The following is a 25266-nucleotide window of genomic DNA, read 5'->3' on the forward strand; positions in this document are numbered from 1 at the left end:
GGTCTTCCTCGCCATCCTAGGGTATCATCTAAATCTGAGCTTTGTCACTTACCAGTCATGTGACCTTGGGTAATGATTTTAGCCTATTCAGCCTCTCTTCCTGTAAAAGGGAGATAAGACTACCTATCTTGCAGAGTTGTGAGGTACGGAGAGCCCGGATGGAGTGCCTAGCACAGTGCTGGCGTATGGTAGGTCCTCAGGAGATGCTACTATCACTGCCACCTGGAGCAGCGCTTAGAAGGAGCCTCTGTCACTGGGTCATTCACATCCCTAAGAAGTACACGGGCTACCCTGTGCCCTGGGTACATCCCCTTTACAATTCCTGATGGACTTGGCTTTTGTGGGGACTTGCCACCCTGTGAACCTTGTGAGCAGAAAGCTTCCTGAGAGACAGAGGAACTTCCTCTGGGAGGCACAAAAACCATGCTGCCAGGCAAATGACAGCTTGGGTATTTGTTTTAATTTAGGCTCTTGTCAAGAGGAAAATTTATGGCTAACAGCCCAAACATGACTGCACAGCACCTCCCCAGGAAGCCTCATTCTACGGCTCTCCAATCAGCTGTTTGGAAGAAGGAGGCAAGGACTCCTCCTCACATGGCTGCCAAGTTGGTGTGCCCCCTCCCCTCCATCCAGGCTGCCCCAGGAGCCCAGAGGCTAGGGCAGCAGCATAAGGGTAGACAGCTCAGATGCCAGCCTGCCTGAGTCAGGGCTGATAAACAGGCACCCCTCAAAGAAGGCCTCCATCTAATTCCCTTTTCCAATCCCACCTTCCTCCAGTCGGAAATTTTCAAAGCACCCTCAGGCAATTTTGCTCCTTTGCTCCAGGTTGTGTTTGTGTGTGGGGTTAGGTGTTGGGGTGGGTTGGGGGTGGTAGGAAAACTTGGAAATGATCAGGTGATCAGGTGGGGGAGTCTTCTTTAAGGCAATGAAGAGAAAGCCAGAGGCAGGTTTCCATAGGATTCTATGCTCTGGGAAATAGGGAAAGGCAGTACTGGGTTTTGCAAAGAGTCAGAAATATTCAGGAACATAAGCTGCATGTGAATATGAGGCATTGTTATGACTGTTATTTGCAAGAGCACAGCTAAGAGAAGGTCACTAATCCTTCCTTCGGGTCAGGAGCTGATCTGCAGCAGGGCTCTGAACAGATGTGTGCCCCATTCAGGCAAACACACGTGCACACACACCACACAGCAACCGTGGGCCCTGACCTTCACCCAACGATGCTGGCCTCTGCAGGGGAAGGAGCAGATGGAGTGGCTGGGCTTGGCGGGGGACCGACACCCAGGGGATCCAGCTTTGTCCCTTTGATGTTGAAAAACCAAAGCAGAATGAACCATCACAAGGAGAGCTGGGGCGGGGGAGAGGCGGAGGAAAGGAAAGGGAAAAGGATGGGGATGGGGTGGGGAGGAGGAAAGGAAAGGAAAAAGGATGGAGGGAGAAGAGGGAGAAGAAAAAGGTATGGGGAATGGTGGGGACCCAAGGGGATACAGAGGTCAGAGGTTGGGTACTGAGTACTGAGGAGCCTCCAGGGCAAGCCTTTGGGGTTCAAGGCATCACCTTGTCCACTCCGCCCACCGTAAGACTGTTACCAAGGAATTCGAGCCAGGTTGACCCTTAAAAATGTCCTTGTCCCATGGCATCCAGGGTCCAGAACCAGAACCTGGCTCCACCTATCTCCCCCAACCCCTGCCCCTGCCTCAGGACTCTGGGCTAGGAGACCTAGCAAGAGAGAGTGGGAGGGTCCCACTGAACCGATCAGGGACGGTGAAATCCACTTACTATCTTCTTCAGGGGTTATCAGGACCCTCTTCCTGTACCACTGAAAGCTAGGGGAAGGTGTCTCAAGGGAGGGGTGGGAGAAATGCAGTGCTTTAGCCACCTAAGCAAGTCGGAGTCGGAGTCGGAGTCGGGGTCGGGGTCCGGGCGCTGAAGGCTGGGCGCAAGCCCCCAGAAGGTACGAGTGGTCAGTTACACATCCCCAGCGGCAGTGCAAGGGCAATCACGTGATCGCGGCAGATTTGGGAGCGAGGGGGTGGAGACGCCGCCGAGGTTAGTGTTTTTTCTTTTTTGGGGGGTGTGGAAGGAGGGGAGAGGGGGAGGAGGGGGAAAGTGCGGGTGATGCTGAGCCCGGCAGGAAGTACTGCTGAGCTGGGGGTTTTCAGGTCCTGAATCCAAATGGCCCCCACAGAGATGTGCACCTACAGTCTCCCTTACCACACGACCCCACCCCCACCCCGAAACACACTGGCCTCAGGATGTCCCTGAGGTGGCAAACTCAGGCGCCAAGGACTTTACCAAAAATGGCCTTTCTGCTTCAACGTGGGCAGAAGGACAAGCCAGTCGAGGAGCGGAGGCAGCACCCTACAAGAGCTCTCCCCTCTTCCCCAGGGTTGGGGAGTGCTCGGTTACACAACAGGTGGGAGAGGGGTGACACAGCTCTCCTGGCCCCGTCGGTCCACTGCGCACCCCCTCCGGCTTGAAGTCCACTCTGGGGACCCCATCCGCGGCCGATCGCGGGACCCTACGCCGCCCGCCCGCCTGCCGGCCCGCCGGGCACCTGGGCGGCCGTGCCCTCAGCCCCTAGTCCGCGCGGGGCTCCCCAGAGAAGCCCGGCATCGCGGGCCCCGGGGCCGTCCAGGCGCAGCGCGGGGTGCCGGGGCCCCTTCCCGCCTGGCCTCCCCTGCCCGAGCGCACACGTACTGCTGTAGAGGGTGTCGATCCAGGAGAGGCGCGGCAGGCCCCGGTGGCTGAGCGGCTCCATGCCCGCGGCTCCGCGCGGCGGCGGCGGCGGCGGCTCCGTCAGATCGGAAACCCGACCCTCATCGCACAACAAAGGAGGGAGGGCGCGGGCGGCGGGCGGGCGGCCAGCCCCAGAGGCCGAAGTTGCCGAGCGTGGGGTGGAAGCCGGGGGAGGCGGGGAAACAGGTAGCAGGGAGGACCGAGCCGGAGCTGCCCGGTAGGAGGGGAGGGCGGGCGAGGGCCGGCGAGCGCCCCCGGGAGCCCTTCCGGCCCCTGCGACCGCCGCGAGCCCCGCTGCGGATCCCGGAGCGGCGGCCCCGCAGCCCGCCCGCCAACTAGCAACTTCTCCGGGGCTGCACGGCGCCCAGGGGCGGGGGGGGCGGGGGCCGCGACCAATCGGCGCGAGGCTCCCGCGCCCCCTCCCCGCAGCACGCCTCCAGAGCCGGGTAGGGGTGTGGGGAGCAGCCGGGGTCCCCACGCGAGAGGCGCTCCAGCCGGTGACGGAGGAGTGGCCCGCGGGGGGTCTCCGGGCTGCGGCGCAGGCCCAGGCTCCTCTTCCTCCCCTCGCTGGGCTCGGCCAAATTCTGGCAACCCGCTGACTAGGTGCCGCGGGGAGACCTACGAGCCCGCAGGGGTGACATCACCTGCCACCCCAGGATCTCTAAGCGCAGTTTCAGGGGCCAGTGAGGCTCCCAGGCCCCTCCCCTAGGCAAGCCTGGGGAGCGGCGCTGACGGGGTTAACGTCCTGCCCGCCCGCGGGAATTCTTGGCTGCCCTAGGACTCTTTCCTTCCAAACCTTAACAGTGCCTCATCTATTTAAACACCCTTGACCCAAAGGCCGGGCGGTTCCTGCCCTACACACCAGCGGGCGGCGGCTGGAGAAAGGCGGGAGGCCGGGGTTCGTCGAGGGGCTGTGGAGGGTAAACTGGGTTACAGGAGAGACCCCAGGGTCTCCGCTGGGTTCCCTCCAGGAGCCTTCTCTGGGGATCCCAGCCACAGCCCATGTAAGGAGAGACACCATGCATGCCTAATCACAAGCTGAGGGAAGGCTGGGGTCAAGATGCCTTTGAGAACAGACCTTTAGAAACAAAATTCCTTCTAAGACCCGCCCCCCCCGCCCCCCAAAAGCTGTGAAGAGGTTGGAGTGGGGGAGTTTTATACCTGTGCCCTGGGTGCACGTTCTAAGTGACCCAAGGCAACTTGGCTGCAGGTTTGGTCCTACAGGCCTCCTTGGAACAAAGGACCCTGGAGAAGGGACTGGAGAGGAGGGAGGGTCAGGCTAGGGTGGTCCAGGGCAGTGGGGCTAAATCTCCTTTCCTGAACCCAAGGGAAGGGAGGCAGCGGGCTCACAAGGGAACCCTGCCCTGGACCATTTACCCTGCTTTTACCTCAGATAGTGAGGTTTCTGATAATGGACCAGACCCTCCCACCCCTCATGTCCAAGCAGCTTTAAGGGCAAAGACTTCATGGGACCCAGGTCAACGGACAGGGTTACAAGGCAAAGCTCACCCTGGCCTCTATAGGGGGCAGTGTTGTCAGCATCTCCAGAGCATTTGGTGGGGGCGGGGGGGGGGGCGCTCATCATCTCAAACAACCACAGATCTAGTTCTTCTTAAAAAAAAAAAATTTAATCGAAGTATAGTTGACATGCAATATTATATTAGTTTCAGACCTTGTTCTTAAGCGGAGAAGCAGACCCTCACCCATGATGCTGAAAGGAGGCCTGCACCCAGCCCCTGCAGCTGCTTAGGTAGCGGCCTCCAGAACTGCCCAAGGGGAGGTGGTGGCCACTAGGCTCACAGCAGGCCGGGTGAGCCCCTGGGAGTTGCAGGGGAAGATGCTCTGGGGAGCGAAAAGCCTCCATAGGTGGCTGCGTGGGTGTTTTTCAACCTAGAGGTGACACTGTCCCCTCACTGCATCCACTTGGCTCTCCCCCACCCCAGGCCTCCTGGCTCAGGCTCTGGATCCTGTGGGTCTCCCTGCTCAGCTGTCACCCTCCCACCGTCTCTGACTTGCACACAAGACTGGGAGGACCAAGCAAGCAGGCACCTGGAGCTTGGCAGAGAGGGGGGCGTGCATCTCCAATGAGATGCTCCAGAAATAGAGCCAGGATGGGAGAGGAAGCAAACGGGCTCCTGGAGGAACCAGAGGGAGGACAGTGAGATGGAGGAGCAGAGAGGGGCCCAGGGCCTCTCTTCTTGCCACACGGGAGGCACAGAACCCAGAAGAAAGGTGCAAGCAGGAGCCCCGCCCGGGGAAGCAGCAGCACTGCCCCCTCCCCAAGGACCCCCATCTCCACCAAGGCAGCCTGGGCCCTCTCTGCACGCTGCCTGATGGCCACATCTGGGCACTGACTGCGAGGAGGCCATGGATGTATGTTTCTGCGTGAGTCACATACATTTGCATACATTTTACATTTTTATCTACAAAGGCTGGAACAAGCTATTTTCAGACTAAAATGTTAACAGTTGCTCTCCTTAACACTGCCATGGTTTGCTTTTTTCTACCTTCTGTCCAAGCCTGTCCTGGACCTCCCAATCCAGAACAAAATATAGGGGAGAGGGGAGAGGGATCTTGGAGGAAAATAAGGAGGAACACTTCTAATACTTAACAGAGAACGCCTGCAGTGGACCTGGCTTGGATCTTAAGGCTTTGTTTACATGACAACCTCACTGTTATCTCAGCTCCTTCCATTTTCCAGTTGAGCAAACTGGGGCACTGGTCAGCTAAGTAGCCTGTCCAGACAGTAAGTGGAGGGCTGAGACTTGAACCCTGGCAGTCTACTCGTGTAGCTAAAATGCCATGCATGCTGCCTCCACTGTCAGGGTTGAAAGCAGGATGGCGAAGGTCCCTGGAAATCTTCGCGGGTCCGTGGGTTAGAGACCACCTTCTAGAAAACTCTCCCAATCCTCTTCCATCTCCATACAACTGTCTCACACATATGTCCCAGGAAAGGGCAGTTACTTCAAGATCCCTTGATGCCTATATTGGATGGCTTCCAATAGACACTAACATCACACACGTTAGACATTAACATCTAACCTTGGCTATAGAGACAAGTGTGTGGAAGCACCAGGGTGATATGAGACCAGGACAGAAACCTCCAGATTCCTGGCACTGAGGGTGGAGAGGAGGTGGGGGGAGACCCAATACCACATCCTAGGAAGGAAGGACCTGCAAGAGTCATTCTCATTCGCCTTGTGCCAAAGGTGAAGTGCTCTGCCAGCAACCCGCATCTGTCAGAGCAGCAGGGGGACGTTCCGTGGACAGGCCACCCTGATTCAGCTAAGTGTGGACCTGCCCGTGCACCCCAAGGCACTGAATCAGCACCCATCACACCTCGTCCTCCAAGTCTGCGCTAACCATTTGCTGTCTAGCCCTTTGGGTGAACACGTTCCTCCTTCCCATCTGGCCTGTGCACTCAGTCTGTCCTGGCTCCCTGCTTCCCATAGCAACGGGCCTGCTCCTGCCTCACCACCAGATTTAAGGGGGATTTAAGGGTAGGTTGCTGGGAGCACTGGGCTGACGATAAGAGGCCGAGTGGGAAGAAGATATATCCCATCCTGAAGGTCAGCGGCCTTGACCTTAATCCCCAGGGCTGCGCTACTCACTCCCTCTCCAATGGGGAAAGGGTGACCATGCTTAGAAACAAAACTGGGTATCTCCATTTTTCTTCCCTCCTTGCTGTTAGCAACTCAGCTCCACTGTGCACAATAGGAAGGCCCCTGGGAGTCCCTGCAGGGGTCACTGTTGATGAAGAGGATGTCCATTCACCTCTTCCCACTCTCAGTCCCACAGAGAGCACCAGCGTGAGCAGGCTGGAGGTACAGGTGGTCAGGGGTGGGGTGGCGGTGGGCTCCGCATTCAAATTCACAAAAACAAGGGACTTCCCTGGCGGTCCAGTGGTTAGGACTCCTCGCTTCCACTGCAGGGGGCACGGGTTCCATCCCCGGTCAGGGAACTAAGATCCTGCATGCCGTACGGTGCAGCCAAAAACACAAACACAAAAACAGAATCAGACTGTGATAGTCAAAAACCCGTTGGCACCCGTTCTGGCAGATCAGCTCTTTAAAAGTTGGGACTGCATCTTTTTTCACTGCACTCAGCCCCGTGGATGAATAAAGCAGGTAGACCTCCAAGGCAGCCGTTACTACACTGCGCCCCCAGACCAGCGTTCTGCCAAAAGCCCAATAGATCGGCCTTCAATAATACATGCTGAATAAATAAAACTAATGACAGCTAACTTCGATGGAGTGCTTCCTGAGTGCCAGGCCCTGCTTCACATAGACCACCTTTCTTAGTCCTCATAATGAACCAATGAGATAGGCACTACTAGTCTCTCCATTCCGTCCTGCAGAAGCAGGAAGGCTATGCTATTGGCCAGCTAGCAGGTGGTGATACTTGGAAATGAACCGAGATTCTGAATCCGGAGTCCACATGTGTAATCTCTGTACCGGGCTGCAATGAGGGAATAAATGAATAAACAGAATGAAGTTATAGACTCAGGGAGGATGAAATTGGAGCTACAGGAGGAACGCAATTCCAGAACCCCCCAGAGCCACCAATGATTAAGCAGAAAGAACTGGTTCCCAAAGAAAACCGCATCTACTACAACAGGGCACAGGACCCTGGAGACAAGCTAGCTGCAATCGATCCGATGACGATTTCCTGAACTCTAGTCCCCGCCAAACCCCACTTTCCAGCCTCAGTTTTCACATCTCTAGGTGGGCACCCAGGTGGAGCAGGGAGATGACCTCCAGGCTTCCTATCTGCCCTGGCAGACCCTGGATTGGCTTGTTTCTGGCTCCTTGCTTCATTTCCTTTAACCTCTGTACAGTAAATCAGCATCTACTCTTCTAAGATTCACCCTCACCCCTTGGGCCTGGAAAGAAGAGAATTCCCCAGGCCTCTCCTGGGTCACCTCTAAGTGGGAAGTTCTGGCCTAACAGTCTGTCCTTTGCCCTCTTCCTTCCCGTCTCTTCCGAGGCTCCTCACTTTTCCAGCAGACAGCGAGATCTACAGGCAGCGCAGGCTTACTGGAAGCCCTCCTCGCTGTTCATTTCTCTTCCAAAGTTTTGTGTCAGCTTGAGTCACGGGAGAGATGTAAGAGTCATGGCAAGATGTAAACCAAAGGATTACGTTCACCTCCTTGTTGCCTCCCTCGGCACCACGGTCGGGAGAAGCACGGTGACATCCAGGTCCCTGTAGCTGTGAAGCTCCCCACAGACACCCACATATTTCTCGGGGGCTGTGCTGAAGCCCCACTCCCATGGCTAGGGCCACAGTGAGTCCAGCATCCCCGGAAGAGTAGCTGCCTTAGAGTACACTAAGCAAGCTGCAATTTCAGGAGGGTCTCGGGCCAAGCCCCAGCTAAAGTGGCCCTCACCCGACAGGGCTCGGATCGTTCCACCGAGAGGTCAACATGCGAGGTTTCCGAGAGCAGATTAGAGGGCTCGACAGTAGGGTCTGGAGTCCCCTGCCTGATTTACTTACCACAGCATCCCCATCAGCATTTGGAAAGAGGCAAGCAGAAGAGACAGAAGGATTCTACAAGTCCCCAAAACCCAGAGGCAAAGTTCGATGGCTCCAAACTTATCAGCTCCAAGTGAAGCAAAGGCATGTCTCTCTGGGGCCAGAGCTCACAGGCTGGCCCTCTGCCCTCCCGTGGTCACCATTCCCCTGAAGCTGGCTGTGCTTCTTGCTCTCTCAGCCAGAGTTCTGCAGGTGCCTCCCAGCCCTGCGCTGCTCTGCCACGAGCTCTGACGCCACCCGCCAGGCTGGCCCTGTCCCTGTCAGGCCCAGGAGTGGCTGCAGGGGCTGAGGGCTGCCTGTCAAGGAGACCAGCTCCAAGAAGTAGTGGCTCAGCATTCAAGAAGGGGAGGACAAAGGAGCATCGGAGCCTAGCCAGTGGTGCTTGTCATCAGTGGAGTCTCGCTCTGGGGTTACCGTTCAAGTTCATGGTGGGTGGCCCTGTCTCTTTAAGGACCAGGCCTCTTTAAGAGGAGTTCCCTCTGCAGTCACTCCAGCCACCAGTGGTCCTGCGGCAGACAACGGGGACTCCCAAGCGCCATCTGGTGGTCCAACAGAGCAGCATCTCAGCCACCCTGGACACAGTCCTGCCACCCTGGACACAGTCCAGCCAAGAGGCCTGGAAGTACCTGCACCAAAATCTCAGCTTCGTCCACCGGATCTTGCTCTGCGCTTTTGGGTTACCACTGTGAGCAATGAGGCTATAGAAGTCAGGAGGAACTCCCTTTGGGGTCAGGAGACAGCAGGAGCCCCCATGAGTGGCCTGGGAAGAATAACCATCCCACTGGACCAAAGCTTCTCTAAGATATTCTGAAATTAGAGGACTTATCAAGTCTTCCTGCTGGCCATCTGCAGGACATAAGGCCTGTATGTGTCCTGTTTCCATAAACACTGGAACAGTAGTTCTCAATTAGGAGAGGGCTAGTTTGTATTGCCCCACCAGGAAGTATATTTGAAAATGTGTAGGAGCATTTTAAAGCCAGAGATGTTGAAATGTCCTGCAGTATGCAGAAGTATCCCAAAGAAGGTCTGTCCCCAAATGCCAACAGTGTTAAGAATACTACTTGGTTAGGAGGAACAGCGGCTTGTTCCTTAGCAACGTCACACACACACACACACACACACACACACACACACACACACACACACACACACACACACACACACACACACACACACACACCCACCGTTCTTCTTTTCCCCATCATTCTGCCTTTGGCGTCCTCCTTAAATTTTACCTTTATACCCTTAGAGGTGGAGAGAGGGAGTGATCTGGCCAAGGCCCCCTTCACAAGGAACGCCAGTGCCCCTGGCTGCCCCTCCCCCAAAGCCAGGCACACACTTGCACCCAGTGTGCGTTGGGCTGTTATGACCCGTAGATGGGAAAGGCAGACAGGCTGGCAGCCTGACTCAGACCGTTAGGAAGCAGCAGATGGTCTCTGAGAAGAAATCACAGAAGACCGGCCCCTCCTTCCCCCAAGGGGCCACCCTGCCTTCCTTCCCACATGGATGACTCAACCTAGCTTTGCTCTCTGTCTCCAAACTGTCCCGTGACACCCATCTTTCACATAAGGCACTTTCAAGTACTGATCGTGAAACCCGGTGAGTCCTAATTCCTCCTTCCCCAAGCTCACCGCATCCTGATCTGGGCTGGTCAGCTCAGTTTCATGAACACTGTCTGGTGCCACTGGCTGACATGAGAAACCAACACACGTGACATATGTTCTAATGAAGGAAGAGTGGAAAGGAATGAAACACCGTCTGCCGTGGTCAGTGGAAGCCACACCGTGGTCACATCTGAGCCGGGCCTGTTGGTCTGAGAAGTCGCAGGCTCACGAGGCTGACATCATGGCTAGAACGATCAGTTGGGGGAAGAAGTTTTCCAGCATCAAACAGCAACTAGAGAACACGTCCCATTGCTGTCAGAATACAGACCACACCCTTTTAGTGGAACACAAGGCCCTGTGGCCTGGCCCCTCCCCTCCTCTCATCTTCGTCTGGCACATTCTTCTCCCGGTTCTCTCTTGCTTTTCCGGAACTTTTGAACAGGACGACATCTCTGGCTAAAATGCTCTATCCAACTCCGCCCAGATACCTCCTATCTTCCCTCTAATCGTAAATATCACTTCTGCTAGGAAGCTGTCCCTAACCACCAGACCGGGGAGGCCTGCATTTCAGATGACTCAGTGCTCTAGCAAATCACCTAATGCCTGTCTCCTCTGCTAGACTGAGAGCTCCGAGAAGGTATGAACCTCATCTCTCTTGTTCACCACTGTACCCCGGCACCTTGAAATAGTGGTTTCGATGAACGAATAAGTAAATGAATGAATGAATGACCAAAGATGCTCCTGGTCACTAAGACCTTAGAATGCGGGAGTACAGAAGTTTCAGCCGACCCAGCTCCAACTGGAAAGAACCGTTGGGGGGGATTCCCTGGTGGTCCAGTGGTTAGGACTCTGCGCTCTCACTGCTGAGGGCCGGGGTTCAATCCCTGGCTGGGGAACTAACATCCCACAAGCTGAGCAGTGCAGAAAAAAAAAAAAAAAGACAACAGTCAAGGCCAGTTGGAATGTCATGTCGAGAAGGGTCTCATTCTCCGAAAGACGCAGAAAAACAACAGGATCCTAGAGTCGGATCTGGAGCAGAAGAATCGCTGTTCCAATTAATTCTCTAACTGCTCACACGAAATCCCAACTAAAAACTCCCCAGTGCCCAGGGCTCCCTTGCTAAGCAGCCAGCATTTGATGCTGCGCTCTTTTTCACCCAATCAGACTCCAACGTGGAAATGGAATAGAAACTGAGAAATGGTTCAGCCCACTAAGGGAACTTTGGTCTCAATTTTCAGAGTCCTTCTCCTAGGCCTGTCCCAAATTTGCAATTAATTTTGATTTGGGTACGTTCCTGTCCTGTCTCTCCTCCTGGTAGGGTGCGGACACTGGGAGTCCAGGAGAGAAGATGCCAGTGGCCTGTAGCTATGCTGAACTCCCCTGTCCCAGGGGGCTGTAGGCTGAAGCTGTCACTCACCAGCTTCCAGTGGTAACTTTGATGCCCCTTCAACCAGACAGATGGGAAATCTTGCTTTCAGCTCAGTGATGGGAGAAGGAGGTGGAAACTGATTCTGGGCACCCTGTCCTCCTGAGGACCCAGCTTGAGAGGTTCTACAGACTGCCTGACAGTTGGACAGACAGACGGACAGGGCTTGGGCAGACCCTCTGTGGCTGCTGCTTGCACTGAGCTATGGTGACCACTGGGCAGACCTCAGAGCCCTGGAGGGCACTACACCAGACTTACCCGGTCTGCTGGGCACCTGCGAAAAGGGAAGCGGGTTTCTCTTCATTTTCCCCTTCACCAAAACAGAGACAAATACAATGTCCAATTATTCGTCCAGGTCTGATTTGTTGGGCCTTGGGTCTCGATGGTCCAGGAAATCACCCTAGGCCACTGGGGTCAGTAACCCGGATGGTTAGTCCTCTACGCTACCTGCCAACTTCTCACCTACTGCTTAGTAAAGAAGTTCTGGCGTAGTTAATACCCTTTGTGTACTTCTCTTCCCTGAAATGAAGGGGCCTGCCGGGAGGAGGTAGTGGTTGACAACAAAGGGCAGAGGAAGAGTAATAAAGGTGACAGCAACAAACACATGGTGCTTCCCGTGCCAGGGCTGATCTAAGGACTGCATGCATTAAATCACTGAATTATCACAGTAACCCCCAACTACCCCAGAATCCAAATTTTTGCCCTTCAACACTCTACTTCCTCTCCCCAAAGAAACACACTAAACTGAGCACACCCTGAATCCAGGTCCTGGCTCTGCCCCTAACCTGCTGTGTGACCTTGAGGAACTCTCTTTCCATCTCTGGGCCTCTGTTTCCTCACCATGATATGCATGGATGAAGGCTGCCCAGTCTGTCATTCCTTGAGAGATGACCAGGAAACAGCTGATGAGGGAGAGGAAAACTGTCTTCTTTCCTACGCCTCAGTTGCCCAAGATTTCAGGAAGTTCCATGGGTTATGAGGGCTAGAAAAGTTACTCATTACCTCATCGAATAGTCCCTGAACCCTATATAAATAAGACTGTGTTCCTTTGCTCAGGATGCTTATGACAGTGGATTTGAGACATGCCCAGAAGTCACCAAGAGGCAAGGCAGCCCCTGCTGTGCCCAAAGAGTGGTCTAGACAGTACGGTATGGAGGCAGTGGGGAGGGTCACCACTTGGAACTGAGTTGCTGACTAAACGCTTCTTGGAGGAAATGCCATTTGAACCAGGGCCTGGAAGGACATCTCATATTTCATTGGCAAAAATGGTGGGGTGGGGAGGCAGGCATTCTGGCGGGGGGTGGGGGGGAGAAGCATAAGCAATTACACAGAGGCAAAAAGTGGATGAGGAGGGAGACCAGAATGGATGACTGGGGAGAAGGTTCTTTTGGGAACTGGGGGAGAATACAGACTTGCTAATCTGATGTGCAACCTCAGCATGAATCAGGGACACAACAGAATCTGCAGCTTTTCTTAGGCCTGTCTTTATAAAGAAGCCTTTCTGGGGCACCTCCTCCCCCTGCAACGCCCACAAAGGTTCAGGACCACCTCCCCTCCCTGTGAGTTTGTGGGCAGAGGCACTCATTCCCGAAAGCCCTTCCATCAATGTGTCCCCGGCTTCACCAATATTTACGTTCTGGGCACTGTGCTAAGCGCATGACTTTCACTCTCACTTTTTTTCCCCAGCTTTATTGAGATATAATTGACAAAAAACATTTTGTAAGTTTAGGGTATACAGTGTGATGACTTGATATAAGAATGTATTGTGAAATGATTACCACAATAAGGTTAGTTAACTCATTTATTATCTCACGTAGTTACTTTGTGTGTATGTGTGTGGTGAGAACATCTAAGATCTACTCTCTGAGAACCTTTCAAGTATTCGATACGGTATCGCTAACTAGAGTCACCGTGTTATACATTAGAACCCCAGAACTCATTCATCTTATAACTGAAAGTTCGTACCCTTTGACCAACATCTCCCCATTTCTGCCGTCCTCTAGCCCCTGCTCACCACCACTCTACTTTTTGTTTTTATGTAACTCTAACCTTTAATACATGACACTTCTACGTGGAAGACACAATCGTTATCCCTACTTTATAGAACAGACTCAAAGTCACACCTCTAGTAAGTGGTAGAGCCAACTTCAGTCAGATCTGACTGGGTCCAGAGCCCAAGCTCTCAACAGCTTTTTATTTTTTTTCCAGTTGACTTTTTTTTTAACATCTTTATTGGAGTATAATTGCTTTACAGTGGTGAGTTAGGTCCTCAACAGCTTTTACGGACTGAATGTTTGTGTCTCCCTGTCCCCCCCCCATTCATAGGTTGAAGCCCTAATCCTCAATGTGAAGGTATTTGAAGGTGAGGTCTTTGAGAGCAATTGGGTTTCGATGACGTCACGAGGGTGGGGTCTCCATGATGGGACTGGTGCCCTTATAAGAAGAGACCAGAGCTCTCTCTCTCTGCCGTGTGGACACACAGCAAGAAGGCAATGACCACAAGCCAGGAAGAGAGCCTCACCACGAACTCGATCATGCTGGCACCTTGATCTTGCACTTCCCAGCCTCCAGAACTGTGAGAAAGTAATACCTGTTGTTTAAGCCACTCAGTCTATGGTATTTTGTTATAGCAGCCTGAGCGGATCAAGATACCCACCATGGACTGTGCCTGTCCACCAGTCATGACGCCGCATGAGGCATCCTAGCTTTTGACACCCCAAGATTCTTCCCTGGCAAGGGAGCCAAGTTCCCGGGCATTCCAGGCAGCTTTGGCATCTGACACTAACATGAATTTATCGGCAGAGCTCTTAAAGCTATTCTCCAGACACAAAAGGACACAGAGGGAATTCCCTGGCAGTCCAGTGGTTAGGACTCTATGCTTCCACTGCAGGGGGGCACGGGTTCAACCCCTGGTTGGGGAAATAAGGTCCTGCAAGCCGCTGGTGCGGCCAAAACCAAAAAAAACCCCAAAGAAGACACAAAGGTACGTTTCCATCCTTTCTCCTCAACTGAAGTCTGACAAGCTCTGGGATCTTTCGACTACTCCTTGGGCACGAGGCCTGTAGCTGGAGTGTTCCTGGTGGTGAAGGTGTTTTGCAATGCAATAGGAAGTCTCTGGGGTACGTCTCTCACAAAAGCAGCCCCCAGCCTTGCCTGGGCTCAGGTTCATCCAAGTATTGTAAGGAGCATTTTAAGGAAAATCATCCCTTCGTGAACCTGTCAGGGGAATGCAGGAGAAAACTGGGGTATCAGCTCTACATCCTGCCTTATCCAAATGTTCATGCCTCCACTGCCCTGGCCCTAAAAAAGAAGACCAGTACACTCAGAGCTTTCTCGAAAATTCTTTGTTCTCTGAACAGAGCTAGAGGCCTTGGGGGAAGGTAACACCTCATGGTAAGGTATAAGAGATTCACTCTCCTAAAGAAGGACACTGTGCTTCTGAGAAAGCTTCCCACAGAATCTCAAAAGGCAAAGGCTCTGAGGAATTTCAGTCCCCCGCCCTGCCCCGGCCCCTGCAGTGCCACCTGGGCGGAAACACTTTTCAGTGCTGCAGGGGTTGGCTCATCTCTGAGGCATCTCTCCCACAAAGGCAGCCCCCAGCCCTGCCTGGCCCAGGCTCAGCTGAGAATTATTAAGGAGCACTTAGAGAGAATCCTTCCTATTCCAGAGCCAACTGGGAAACAGGGCCTGGTCTCAAGCTCTGCGTGGAGAGGGTGAGGGCTGGGAAGTGGGAGCTGCAGCAGCCTTAGTTTCCTCTGAATGATTTCAAACACCTGCCCCTGCACATCCCTTCCAGCGTGGGCCCCATATCCAATGTCCAGTCTGACAGGTGGCAAACAGGAAGACCCTGTCCCTCTGCCCCCTGCCCCCTCCAAAGTCTCAAGCTCTGGAGACTTCCTTAGATCTTAGCCATGACTCGGATGAAACATGGTGCCTCACCCTAATCCCCCTCTCACAGCCCAAGGTCTTCTAGACAACTCATTGCCCAATCTCTTACGTGCCGCACTGAGTTATTTTCCAGGTTCCGGTTCCTATTTCTATCTGATTAATCAAGTTTCTTTCCTCCAGGAAGCCACGTGTTCGTTACGTGGGGGTAGCCATAGGTCACCGGTGGCGAGGAGAGGGTGCTGGGAAGACCCCAGAGCCTTGGGTAGTGGCTCCCCACTCCGAGCAGCCAGCATCCCAGGGAGCCCGGGGCCACCCGGGGGAGACAGTGCAGCCCCAAATGAGATCTTGACTTGGTCTCCAGTTTCCCCGGAGAACAGTCTCTTTTGCAGGAGGCCCCTGACATGGGCTCTGTGTCAGGCAGCCCAAGGCAGAAGGCAGTAGCAACCACTCCAGACAGGCCAGGAAGGACATGGTGCCTCCTCTTAGCACCAGCTGGCCCTGGCTCCGGGCCCGCTCTGCCCCTCAGATCCCTGGCTCTTGGGGCAAATGCAGTGTTGGAGCAAAGCTGCTGAGACAGGAGGTTAGTTCTCTGGGGGCCCTCAGGGACGCTGGGCTGGTTTTTTTCTGGAGGTAAGCAGGCCGCTTTTGTAAAAAGAGACTCTGTGTGCCTCCCATCACAGCGGACCACAGACGAGGAAGGAGCCACAGAGGAGCTCTGGCGGGGCTCCTTGTTCCCGAGGCCACACGTGGAACTGCACACGCAGGCAGGCCACGTTTCCTTCCAGGCCCAGCCACAAGGAGCTCTGACTTCCTACAAGACCACGAACCCCAACAGCAGGACACGTGGGCGGTACTTCTGCTGATTTCTAACGTGGCTTGAGGACCCAAAACGAAGAGGTTCTGCCTTGTCCAGGAGAACATGGCCCGAGCCACTAACAGCAGCTGACTTTCCACCTGGCCTGCCTGATCCTGCTGGCAAAGGTGCTTGGTTCCAAGGACAAGACACTCTCTCCCATGCAGCTGGTGAAGGTGTGGAAGCTTCTGTCGGGAGTGGTCAGGGTCACAGACACCTCGTGTTGGAAAACAAGTTCTCTCTCGCTCTGCAGGTGGCAGGGAAGAATGGGGAAACAGGAGCCGGGCTGAGGTCCTGCTGTGAAGAACACCTAAGCTGTCCGCTCAGAAGCCACACTGCAATTAGCACCCTGCCATTTGCTCATTTGTATGCATTTCACATGTCACCAGAGGCCTCAAAGAAGGTGTGAGGCATATAGGCTGTTGGGTTTTTTTAACTATAAGTTTATGCAATTTGTTTTTTCTGTTGTGAAAGGAAAGCCACAATTAAAAAAAATTTAGACAGTAAAAGAGTGAAATGCGACCTGCTAATGCACCACCGCATTAGCATTTTTCAGCCCTTTCTGGTATGTGCACCAGGGCTCTCCGGAGTGTGCTCAGGAGCTTCTCGGCTACGGATCCTCAGCTGGTCCAGCCTTCCTTCGTTCTCCGCCCCTGTCCTGTTACGTCCAGCAGGGCAAGCGCTACCCAGACAAGCTATGACCTCACTCTGCTCAGGGTCTCCTTGGCGCCAGACACAAAGATCAGCCCCTGTGTGGAAACTCTAGTTCGCCATCCAAGATTGTTCACAGTGCAAGTGAGATGTCTCTGGTTCCTTGGGGGAGGGAGGAACATCACCCGCTTGTCAGCGCCACCAGGGACACCAGAGATAAAGTGTCATCTGCAGAGTCCTTGGTAGGAAGCGAGAGCTGCTCCTGATGGGGCCCCAGGCCTCTTACTTCCTGGGGGCTGGGTGTCAGCTTGGAGATGGGAAGGGAGTCTGGGGGTTGGACAGGGCTACCCACCTGCCTCAGAGGGGCTGTCCTAGTGATGTCAGCCCTTCAGCAAAGGAAACTGAGGAGGAGGGGAAGGAGGAACAGGGAGAATGGTAAAGACAGAGTTCTGCGGAAGTTCACTGCCTAAACCCTAACCCCCAGACAGGAACGGAACGAGTGGAGGGCTGGGTTTGCCGTTCCCATCTCAGGAGAGCAGGACAGAGAAGCGCTGGCCAAACTTTTTCACCCGGTGGCGTGTGCAGGAAATGCCAGTGTTTGCACAGCATGCTGCCATGAGCAGACAAAGCTGCCGGCTGTCAGAGGTGAGGGGGGGCCGTTCCGCTGCCCCATGACTTGCCCTGAAGCTGAGATGTCAGTATTTCCCCACACCTTCAGCCTGTTCTAGGCACACGGATCGGGGAGAGGGAGTGGGGAGAGATGGTCTTCTGCTTGCAACAAACCCTCCCAGGTGGCCGCAGGCTTCGTAAGCATTTCAGAGTTTAGAAGCCCCCACAATGCCAAGAAAAAGCCAGTGAAACTCCCTCTAAGGCAGCAATGCCAGCCCCCATAGCAGGTGAAACGAGGCAATGTCCGGGTGAATTCACCCTCACACCCAGACAACGGGGCTGAGGGCACACTTCCCAGGAGGACATCCTATCTGCTGGGCATGGCTGCTGATAAGGCAGAATTGACAGCCTGGAGGAGAATGCCGTGGCTTGGGTCAGACAGTGGTTGTGCCGATCTTGTCAAAAAGTTCCTGTTTCCTGGCCAAGGTGGAGACTGATACTTACTTTTACAAAAGCAGAACTGCCAACACGGTAGCAGCTCTTCTCTGATGCTCCGGGCCTGGGTTAGCCCATCCTCCCATTCCAGGTGCCTGGGGGTAGGGACACCGGCTAATTCCCTTGGGCACTGCTACCAGGAGCTTTGGTCCCCTGCAGGCAGCTCACATCAGCAACAGCTACAAGAGGCCAGCTTCTGGGCTTCTGCAGAGCTGAGTGTGTAGAGAGTTCCAGAGTTCCGGATGCAGAGCTTAATGGTATAGGTCAGGATGTGGGTTCTGGAGATAGAACGGACCTGGGTTCAAGATCTGGTGTCCTTAAGCAATTCAACCTCTCTGAGCCTCAGTTTCTTTCATGGTAATATGATAGTTATGGTAGCTGCCTCAACTCCATGGTTGAAAGTATCAAATGAGATCAACAGATGTTAGACCCCTCAGGGCAGTGCCTGCCCCATTATATCCACCCAAGCAAAGTTAGCTATTATCATTATGGTGGTTGAACTCTGCACGCACACACACACACATTTCACATCTCTCTCCTGAGGGCCAAACAAGGCAAAAAGTGAAACCTGGCTGAAAAGGTTACCGCAAACCTAAAGTAGAGACACTGCGACTTATACTGAGTCCACCAAAGCCAAACCACACACTTCGTTTCCTGTAGCTGTCTCATTGTCACTGCAGAGTTAATTTTTTAGCATTTTTAAGAGACAAAGCAACCCTATTCGTCTTAAGTGTGCCCCCTCCATACTTTGCTATTCAATAGCAGCTGGAATAAGAAAAAGAAGATCCCATCTAGAAAAACATAATCTCCTTGCCTTCAAGTCAGGGCTGTCATATTGGAGAGAGGCAGGAACTTCTACATTGCTAAAGATCACTGTCCTTGAAAGATTTCAAGGACAATGGAAACTGAAAAGTTGAGTACAGTCTATAAGCTCTCCTGACAAACAGAATTTTCTCCAGGGCACCTAGGTAGAGTACCCTCTTTGAGTAAAAGGGACACTGAGGTCTGAAGTGTTTAAATGTGTTCAAGAAAAAAAAAGATATATGAGTAATTTCATGTTAAAATTATAAACCTTGGTTTACCCAAAGTAAACACTCAATCAAAATCCTGGACCAAAAAAAAATTTTTCTTAAAATCAGAAATTAGTGTACCCCCTCCCCACTACACACAATTCTACACAAATAAATTATAAATTTTAGGGCACGTCACTATTATTATAGGGACATGGGATCCGGAAGGACCTCTTATAATAACAGATTCAGCTATGCTAGAGCCCCACAGCTCACATTAAAGAGAAACTCTCTAGTCTGTCTATTACTCATGTGGAACTTCAGTGTGATGGCTCACTCTAAATTGCAAATTGAAAGGGTATCCTTCCTGCCTTTTCATATACTCTTCAGCAAACAGTCTCCAAACACAGATGTGCCAGGAAAAACACACACACACACACACACACACACACACACACACACACACCTTTAAGGGCATACATTTAAGGGTATTTCCCCTGTGGACAAGAGGCACAACTTCCCAACTCTCTTCTGAAGGTATCATAGCCCCCTCCCCCATGGTGTGCCCACCAGAGTGTAATCGCCTTCTCATGCTTCCACGTATTAGCCCTTGGTAAATGTTGCATGAAATTTGATGATCCTGTTAGGGAAGGGAAGATGATTCATAATCATCTATTCGTAATCCGCAGACGCCTGATGAAAGCCTGCCTAGGTTTAGGGCTTGTTTAGAAACACTGCGGCTGGAAACAGCTGGCTTGAAGACAAACGGCCCTCTCATTTAAACGAGGAGCCCCCAGACGCCTGCAGCAACGGTAAATTCAACTCTCCCCGCCCCCAGCTAGCTTCTCCATTAGTTCACGTGAGCATCGCATCGATGGGGCTTCGCAGCCGGGCTCCTGGCCAGCTCCCCGCCAGCTCCCACGGGGTGGGGCCGCAGGCTCGCAGTCACGTGACGGGGGCTGCGGCATTTAAATGTGAAATCTAGCACCGGCAGCTAAACCTCGCGGGCCACCGGCGCTGCCGCCGTCTGCACGCATGATTAATCCGACATCAAATGAGAAACCCCGTGGTGGCCTGCAGCTCGTGGAGCCGGGTAGGCGAGGCAGCCTGGGTTTGTGAGGTTTACGCAGTTATTGCAATGCACACGAATTCCGGGTCTTGGGCCTGCTTTCTGTGGCTCTCCCAGGAAGGCAGATGCCACAACGCTCTGGGGGCCTCTCTACACACTCGGCACTTGGGGGTGGTGGTGAAGGGAGGCCCAGGCTCTCCCTAATACGTGGGGTGTGGCATTTATGTGGGAGCTGACACGCCTCGGCCAACACCAGCAGGAAGCGGCAGACGTTCAGGAAGGTGCTGCCTGATGCGGGATGTGAAACCACCTCCAACGTTTATTGTCTTTAAAAATAAACAGATCAAACAGCTTTCATTTTCTGGCCTAGGAGCTGGGTCCACTGAGGAAGTCCCTGGAGCAGAGCCGGAATGAGGGAGAAAGCACAGGCCCACGTGCCCAAGGCGCTGGGCCGGCCCATTTCCTCTTGGCTTCAACTCCAGCTCTTCCCAGGTGAAGCCACTGCCGGGGTCTCCTGGATTTCCCCCAGGGCACTTGGGGGAAGAACTGTTAGGGTCCCCAGCACCTGAAAACCTTTCCTGGAGGCACTTCAAGGATGTCTTTTCAACACGCCCTAGGAAAAGGGAAGATCTGAAATCCAGATGAGCGTCGCCTGAAATTCAAATTATAAATCAAGGGCTTGCCCACTCAGGTCTCCCAAAGGACAGCTGCTAGAGGAGAGTATAGCTGAGCTGAAAGACCCAAGTGTCCCTTGGGACTCCCTCAGACCGGTTTGGGTTTGTGAAAAAAAGGCATTGGCTCTTTTCAAAATGAGAAACATGGGTTCAAACTAGCTGTGTGCTCCTTGGCACATTACCCAATCTTCTTAGGCCTCAATTTTCTTATCCATAAAATGGGGTTAATACTAACCTCTTATGGTTGTTGTGAGAATAAATGAAGCAATGCAAAGATTAGAAAAATACTTGTACATGTGCCAAAAAAGGACTAGAAGGATATAAAATCCACAACAAACTGTTAACTGCAGGCTCCTTCTGGAGAGAGGATTGAAAGTGGTGGGGAAGAAATGACAAGACTTTCATGTTCTACTCCAAAGACTTCAGTACTGTTTGCATCTTTTATATTGAAAATACATTTATGTTTCATGCAGGGACTGCTTCATGGTAGATACTCAGTTGTTAATTTTTAAAACTGAGATCTTAGTTCTAACTTAATTTTCCTTTGGAACTTCTGGTTCAAGGTGGAAGACTGAATGCATGTAGTTTTTTTTGTTTGTTTTATACCATTATGATAAATTTGTCATATGCCTCTCCCTCTTAACCCAAATCTCTAGACATGCTTTGTCATATAGTAACCCCAAACCTATAACAGCCCAGGAAAATAACACAGGGTACTCGCAAGGATGAGGAATTCTAAGTAATCCCTGAAAGGAGAGGATGTGGGTATTAGATTGAAAGAGGAAGCCACAGGTCACAGCATGCCTAGGACAGGACTGCTTCCAACACGTGGGGTGGGGTAGGGTGCAGAGAAGAAGCAGATCCTGGAGCAGGAAAGCTTCCAGGGCCAGCTATCTGGGAGACAAGTGGAGAGGAAGCAGGAGGGGCCCAACAGGCTCTGGCTCTAGCTCTTTTTCACACTTGGCTTTTATTCCATTTCTGGTTCATGGAGATATGTATCTTAGGTTTTAGCCCACCTATACCTTTTAAATGTTAAAAACATGTTTTATTTATCATGGCTTTGTTTAGAGCAGAGGGATAAACTTAAAGCATGAATTCACAGCATGAACTTGATCAAAAGTTTGAGATGATCAGTTTTCCAGGAAAATATACAGATAATGGTTTGAGAGGAAAATCCTGCAAGAGCTTCCAAACCTTTACCAACAGAAAATGCCCATGTTATAAAAACTGTTTCAGGACATAGAAACAGCTGGGAGCTACCTAACTAACCACTATGCATGGCTGTGCAGGTTGTGCACTGCACAACTTGATGCCATGTGAGTGAGTTGTATAGTGTACAACTGAGCCTCCCCAATCCCTGTATATCAGATCAAATAGGGTTTATCCCAGGAATATAAGCCTAGTTCAACATTAGAAATCTATGTGTGTAATTCACCACATTCATAGATTAAGGAAGAAAAAACATATTTCTCTTATCTTAACATATTTGATAAAAACATTGTTAAAAGTTAACACCTATTTCTGCTTAAAAAGAACAGGAAAAAAAATACCCCTGGAAACTAGAAGTAAAAATTACAACAAGTTTCCTTAACTTAGGGAAATCTAGAATTAGCATACTATTCAAGGTGAAATGTTAAATGTATTCACATTAAACCTAAAAAGTGGGCAAAGAATATCACAAAGAAGAGGAAATACGAATAGCCAAAGAATATAAGAAAAGATACTGTACCTTATTAGTAATCAGGGTCATATGTACATTGAGATGCCATTTTTTTGTCCATTAGATTGGCACGAGTGAAATATAACAAATATTGGTGAGGGACTAAACTGGTTCTCTCAAAAAGTATGGCCAGAGTATAAACTGGAACAACATGTTCAGAGGACGATTTGACAATATCTATTAATATTTTAAATGCACATTTTTTCAGCTTTGCAATTCTATGTCTAGATATTCTCTAGAGAAATATTCACGCAGGTGCACACATGGGCTGTGTACCATACATGGTTTTTCACTGTGGCGTTGTTTGGAGTAGCAGAAATTGGGATACCCTGCTAAGGATTAGATTTGTCCCCGTTGCCTTTTCTCTAACAAGAGAAGTGCTGGGAAAAAAGTACTCTTGGAATCACAGACCTTATAACCTCATAATTCCTTGGACAGCTTCTCTTAGAAGATCAACCGCTTTGGAGCCACTGACATGAAAGAGGGTTTAAGAGGCCCCCCTGTGTTCTGAGGGTTTGAAAAGTAGTCTGACCTCCCCCCAGATGGGTCCCCAGCGATGGAAAGGATATAGTGGTGGATTCTAGAACTTGTCCTGCCTGGCCTTCCTGGGCAGATGGACACATGGGAAGCAGCTCTGCCTGTGACCTGAAGGATGTGAGTGTAAGGAGTAGGTGTCCCCAGCTGAGCTCAGCACTAAGGAATGGACATTATCTTCTCTCCAAGGATAGCAGCAGCCTGTGCTAGGTCTCAATCAGTGCATTCCCACTGCCTCTGTGTACCAGGGACATCTGTTGGCCTGTGAAATGAGAGGTCCCTCCTGTTAAGGAGACTCGGGTATGGCAGCACCAAGCACTGCTCCTTCTTTGACTCTGTGAGGGAGAGCTTCAGGAACTACTGGACTTTCTGCTGGAAGGCACGTGGGCACTGGAGCTGAAGAAATAAGGAAAAGTGCCAAATGATATGCCCTCAAGATTGTGGAGCCGGTGCTATCACTTTCATAACTACTGGTCATCCAGCAAAGGTGTGGTTGGTATTTGAACAGCAGTGGCTGCCAACAGTTTATAAAGACCTACCTTGGGTCTTATAAGACAGTTGAAGATGGCAAGCCCTTAGCCTGGGTCTCTATTGTCTATACACTTAGGTGGTGAAAACCTGCTTACCAGCCTAGTCCCACAGTGAGACCGTGAGATCTTGAAGCAGAGGTTTGAACCCTTTCCCCTGGCTCACTGCTTGGCACAATTCAGGTGTCAATAAAGGTTGCTTTAATGGTGCCTGCATCCCTTTTTCACAGATAGAAGGAGTTTATGGTAGCCCAGAATTGGTCTCTCGTGGCCATAAAATCAGACATGCAATGCTTTACTCTCGGGAACCTGCTTTGAAGTAGGTGATGTTTTATTGTCCAAATCCTTCTCTTTTAACCCTCTAATACTTGGTGATTTAGATACCCCATAAACATTGAGAATTAAAGGTGTTTTGTCGACCTTTTTATTGGTGGGTGTGGAGGTTATAAGTACTCCATGCTCTCACAGTGACTTTTAAAAATTACCAGAAAAAGTTCCATTTATCAAAGTCCGCCAGGTTTGCCTATTTATAAACTCAGCAAATTTACAAATTGCAGCAAAACTGTCGTCTTAATATCACATTGATCTCTCCTGCCAAAGAAAACACACACACACACACACACACACACACACACGTATTTCATGCCACCTAAATCTGTTGATAAATCAGGGAAGGCTGATCTCTTTGAGAGAGACAGAAAGTAATGGAATTCGGAGAGGCAGAAACTCAGCCTGCCTATTGGGACTTAGGGGCTGTCACTTGTCACCTGGTTGGAAAGAAGTGACCCTACCCCAGTGACCTCCTTCCCCAGAGCTCAGCAGGGAGAATGAATGTGGGTGAGCCTTCACACCTGGAACCTGACACCTTCAAACACCATGATCACTATCTAGGGGCAGCAAGAGGGTCACCTACATAATTCAAATCACAGCTGGCCAGGTGGTTTGAAATAGCAGATCTCAATGGATTTCTCTGTTCCACCATCCAAATGTCACTCAGCTTTCTGCTGCTGTGTTTGCTCTCGGGCCAAAGGTCACCTTGGGCTGCTTCCTCCCTCTAACCGCTTGCTGGCTCCTAACACAAATGGATTATTTAATCGACTGTCTGGCAACTCCTTATCTAATCACACAAACTCAAAAGGGCTTTTCCTTCCACATTTTGCTTAGAAGCATCTAAAGTTCTTAAGTAAACTGTTTTTTTTTTTTTTTTTGGCGGTACGCGGGCCTCTCACTGTTGTGGCCTCTCCCGACGCAGAGCACAGGCTCCGGACACGCAGGCTCAGCGGCCATGGCTCACGGGCCCAGCCACTCCGCGGCATGTGGGATCTTCCCGGACCGGGGCACAAACCCGTGTACCCTGCATCGGCAGGCAGACTCTCAACCACTGCACCACCAGGGAAGCCCTGGCTTCCTTTTTAATGTCAACCTTTAGGCTGTATGGACAGAAAGGGCCTCACCAGACATAAACCAGCAATTCTACTTCCGGGTATGCATACGAAAGAATTGAAAGCAGGGTCTCAAAAAGATATTTGTACACCAATTTCATAGCAGCATTATTCACAATAGATAAAACATGGAAGCAACCCAAGTGTCCATGGATAGATGAATGGATGAGCAAAATGTGGCGTATACATACAATGGAATATTATTCAGCCATAAAAAGGAAGGCAATCCTGACATCTGCTACAGCATGGATGAACCCTAGGACATTATGCTAAGTGAAATAAGCCAGTCATAAAAAGACAAATACTGTATGATTCCACTTACATGAGGTACTCACAGAATAGACAAATTTCTAGAGACAGAAGGTAGAATAGTGGCTGCTAGAGCCAGTGGGAAGTGGAGGGTGGGGTATAATGGGTATAGAGTTTCAGTTTTACAAGACGAAAAGAATTATGGAGATGGAAGTGGTGATGGTTACAAAATATTCTGAGTGTA

At 51.6% G+C, this 25266-nt stretch overlaps 1 protein-coding gene across 2 annotated transcripts in view; it reads right to left on the minus strand.

Moving 5' to 3' along the window:
- Positions 1-25266, minus strand: part of ABR (ABR activator of RhoGEF and GTPase) — a 178345-nt gene that overhangs the window by 130437 nt on the left and 22642 nt on the right. The window contains exon 1 of one of the 2 annotated variants that reach the window (XM_060134494.1): positions 2701-2789. The exons of the other annotated variant lie outside the window; for it this stretch is intronic. Coding sequence (XP_059990477.1) covers positions 2701-2761 — 61 coding nt within the window. The 5' untranslated portion in view covers positions 2762-2789. Of the gene's footprint in view, positions 1-2700; positions 2790-25266 lie in introns of those variants that run through there. 2 annotated transcript variants of the gene reach the window in all.

This window comes from Lagenorhynchus albirostris, chromosome 20 (assembly GCF_949774975.1).
Source record: "Lagenorhynchus albirostris chromosome 20, mLagAlb1.1, whole genome shotgun sequence".
NCBI classification, from domain to species: domain Eukaryota; kingdom Metazoa; phylum Chordata; class Mammalia; order Artiodactyla; family Delphinidae; genus Lagenorhynchus; species Lagenorhynchus albirostris.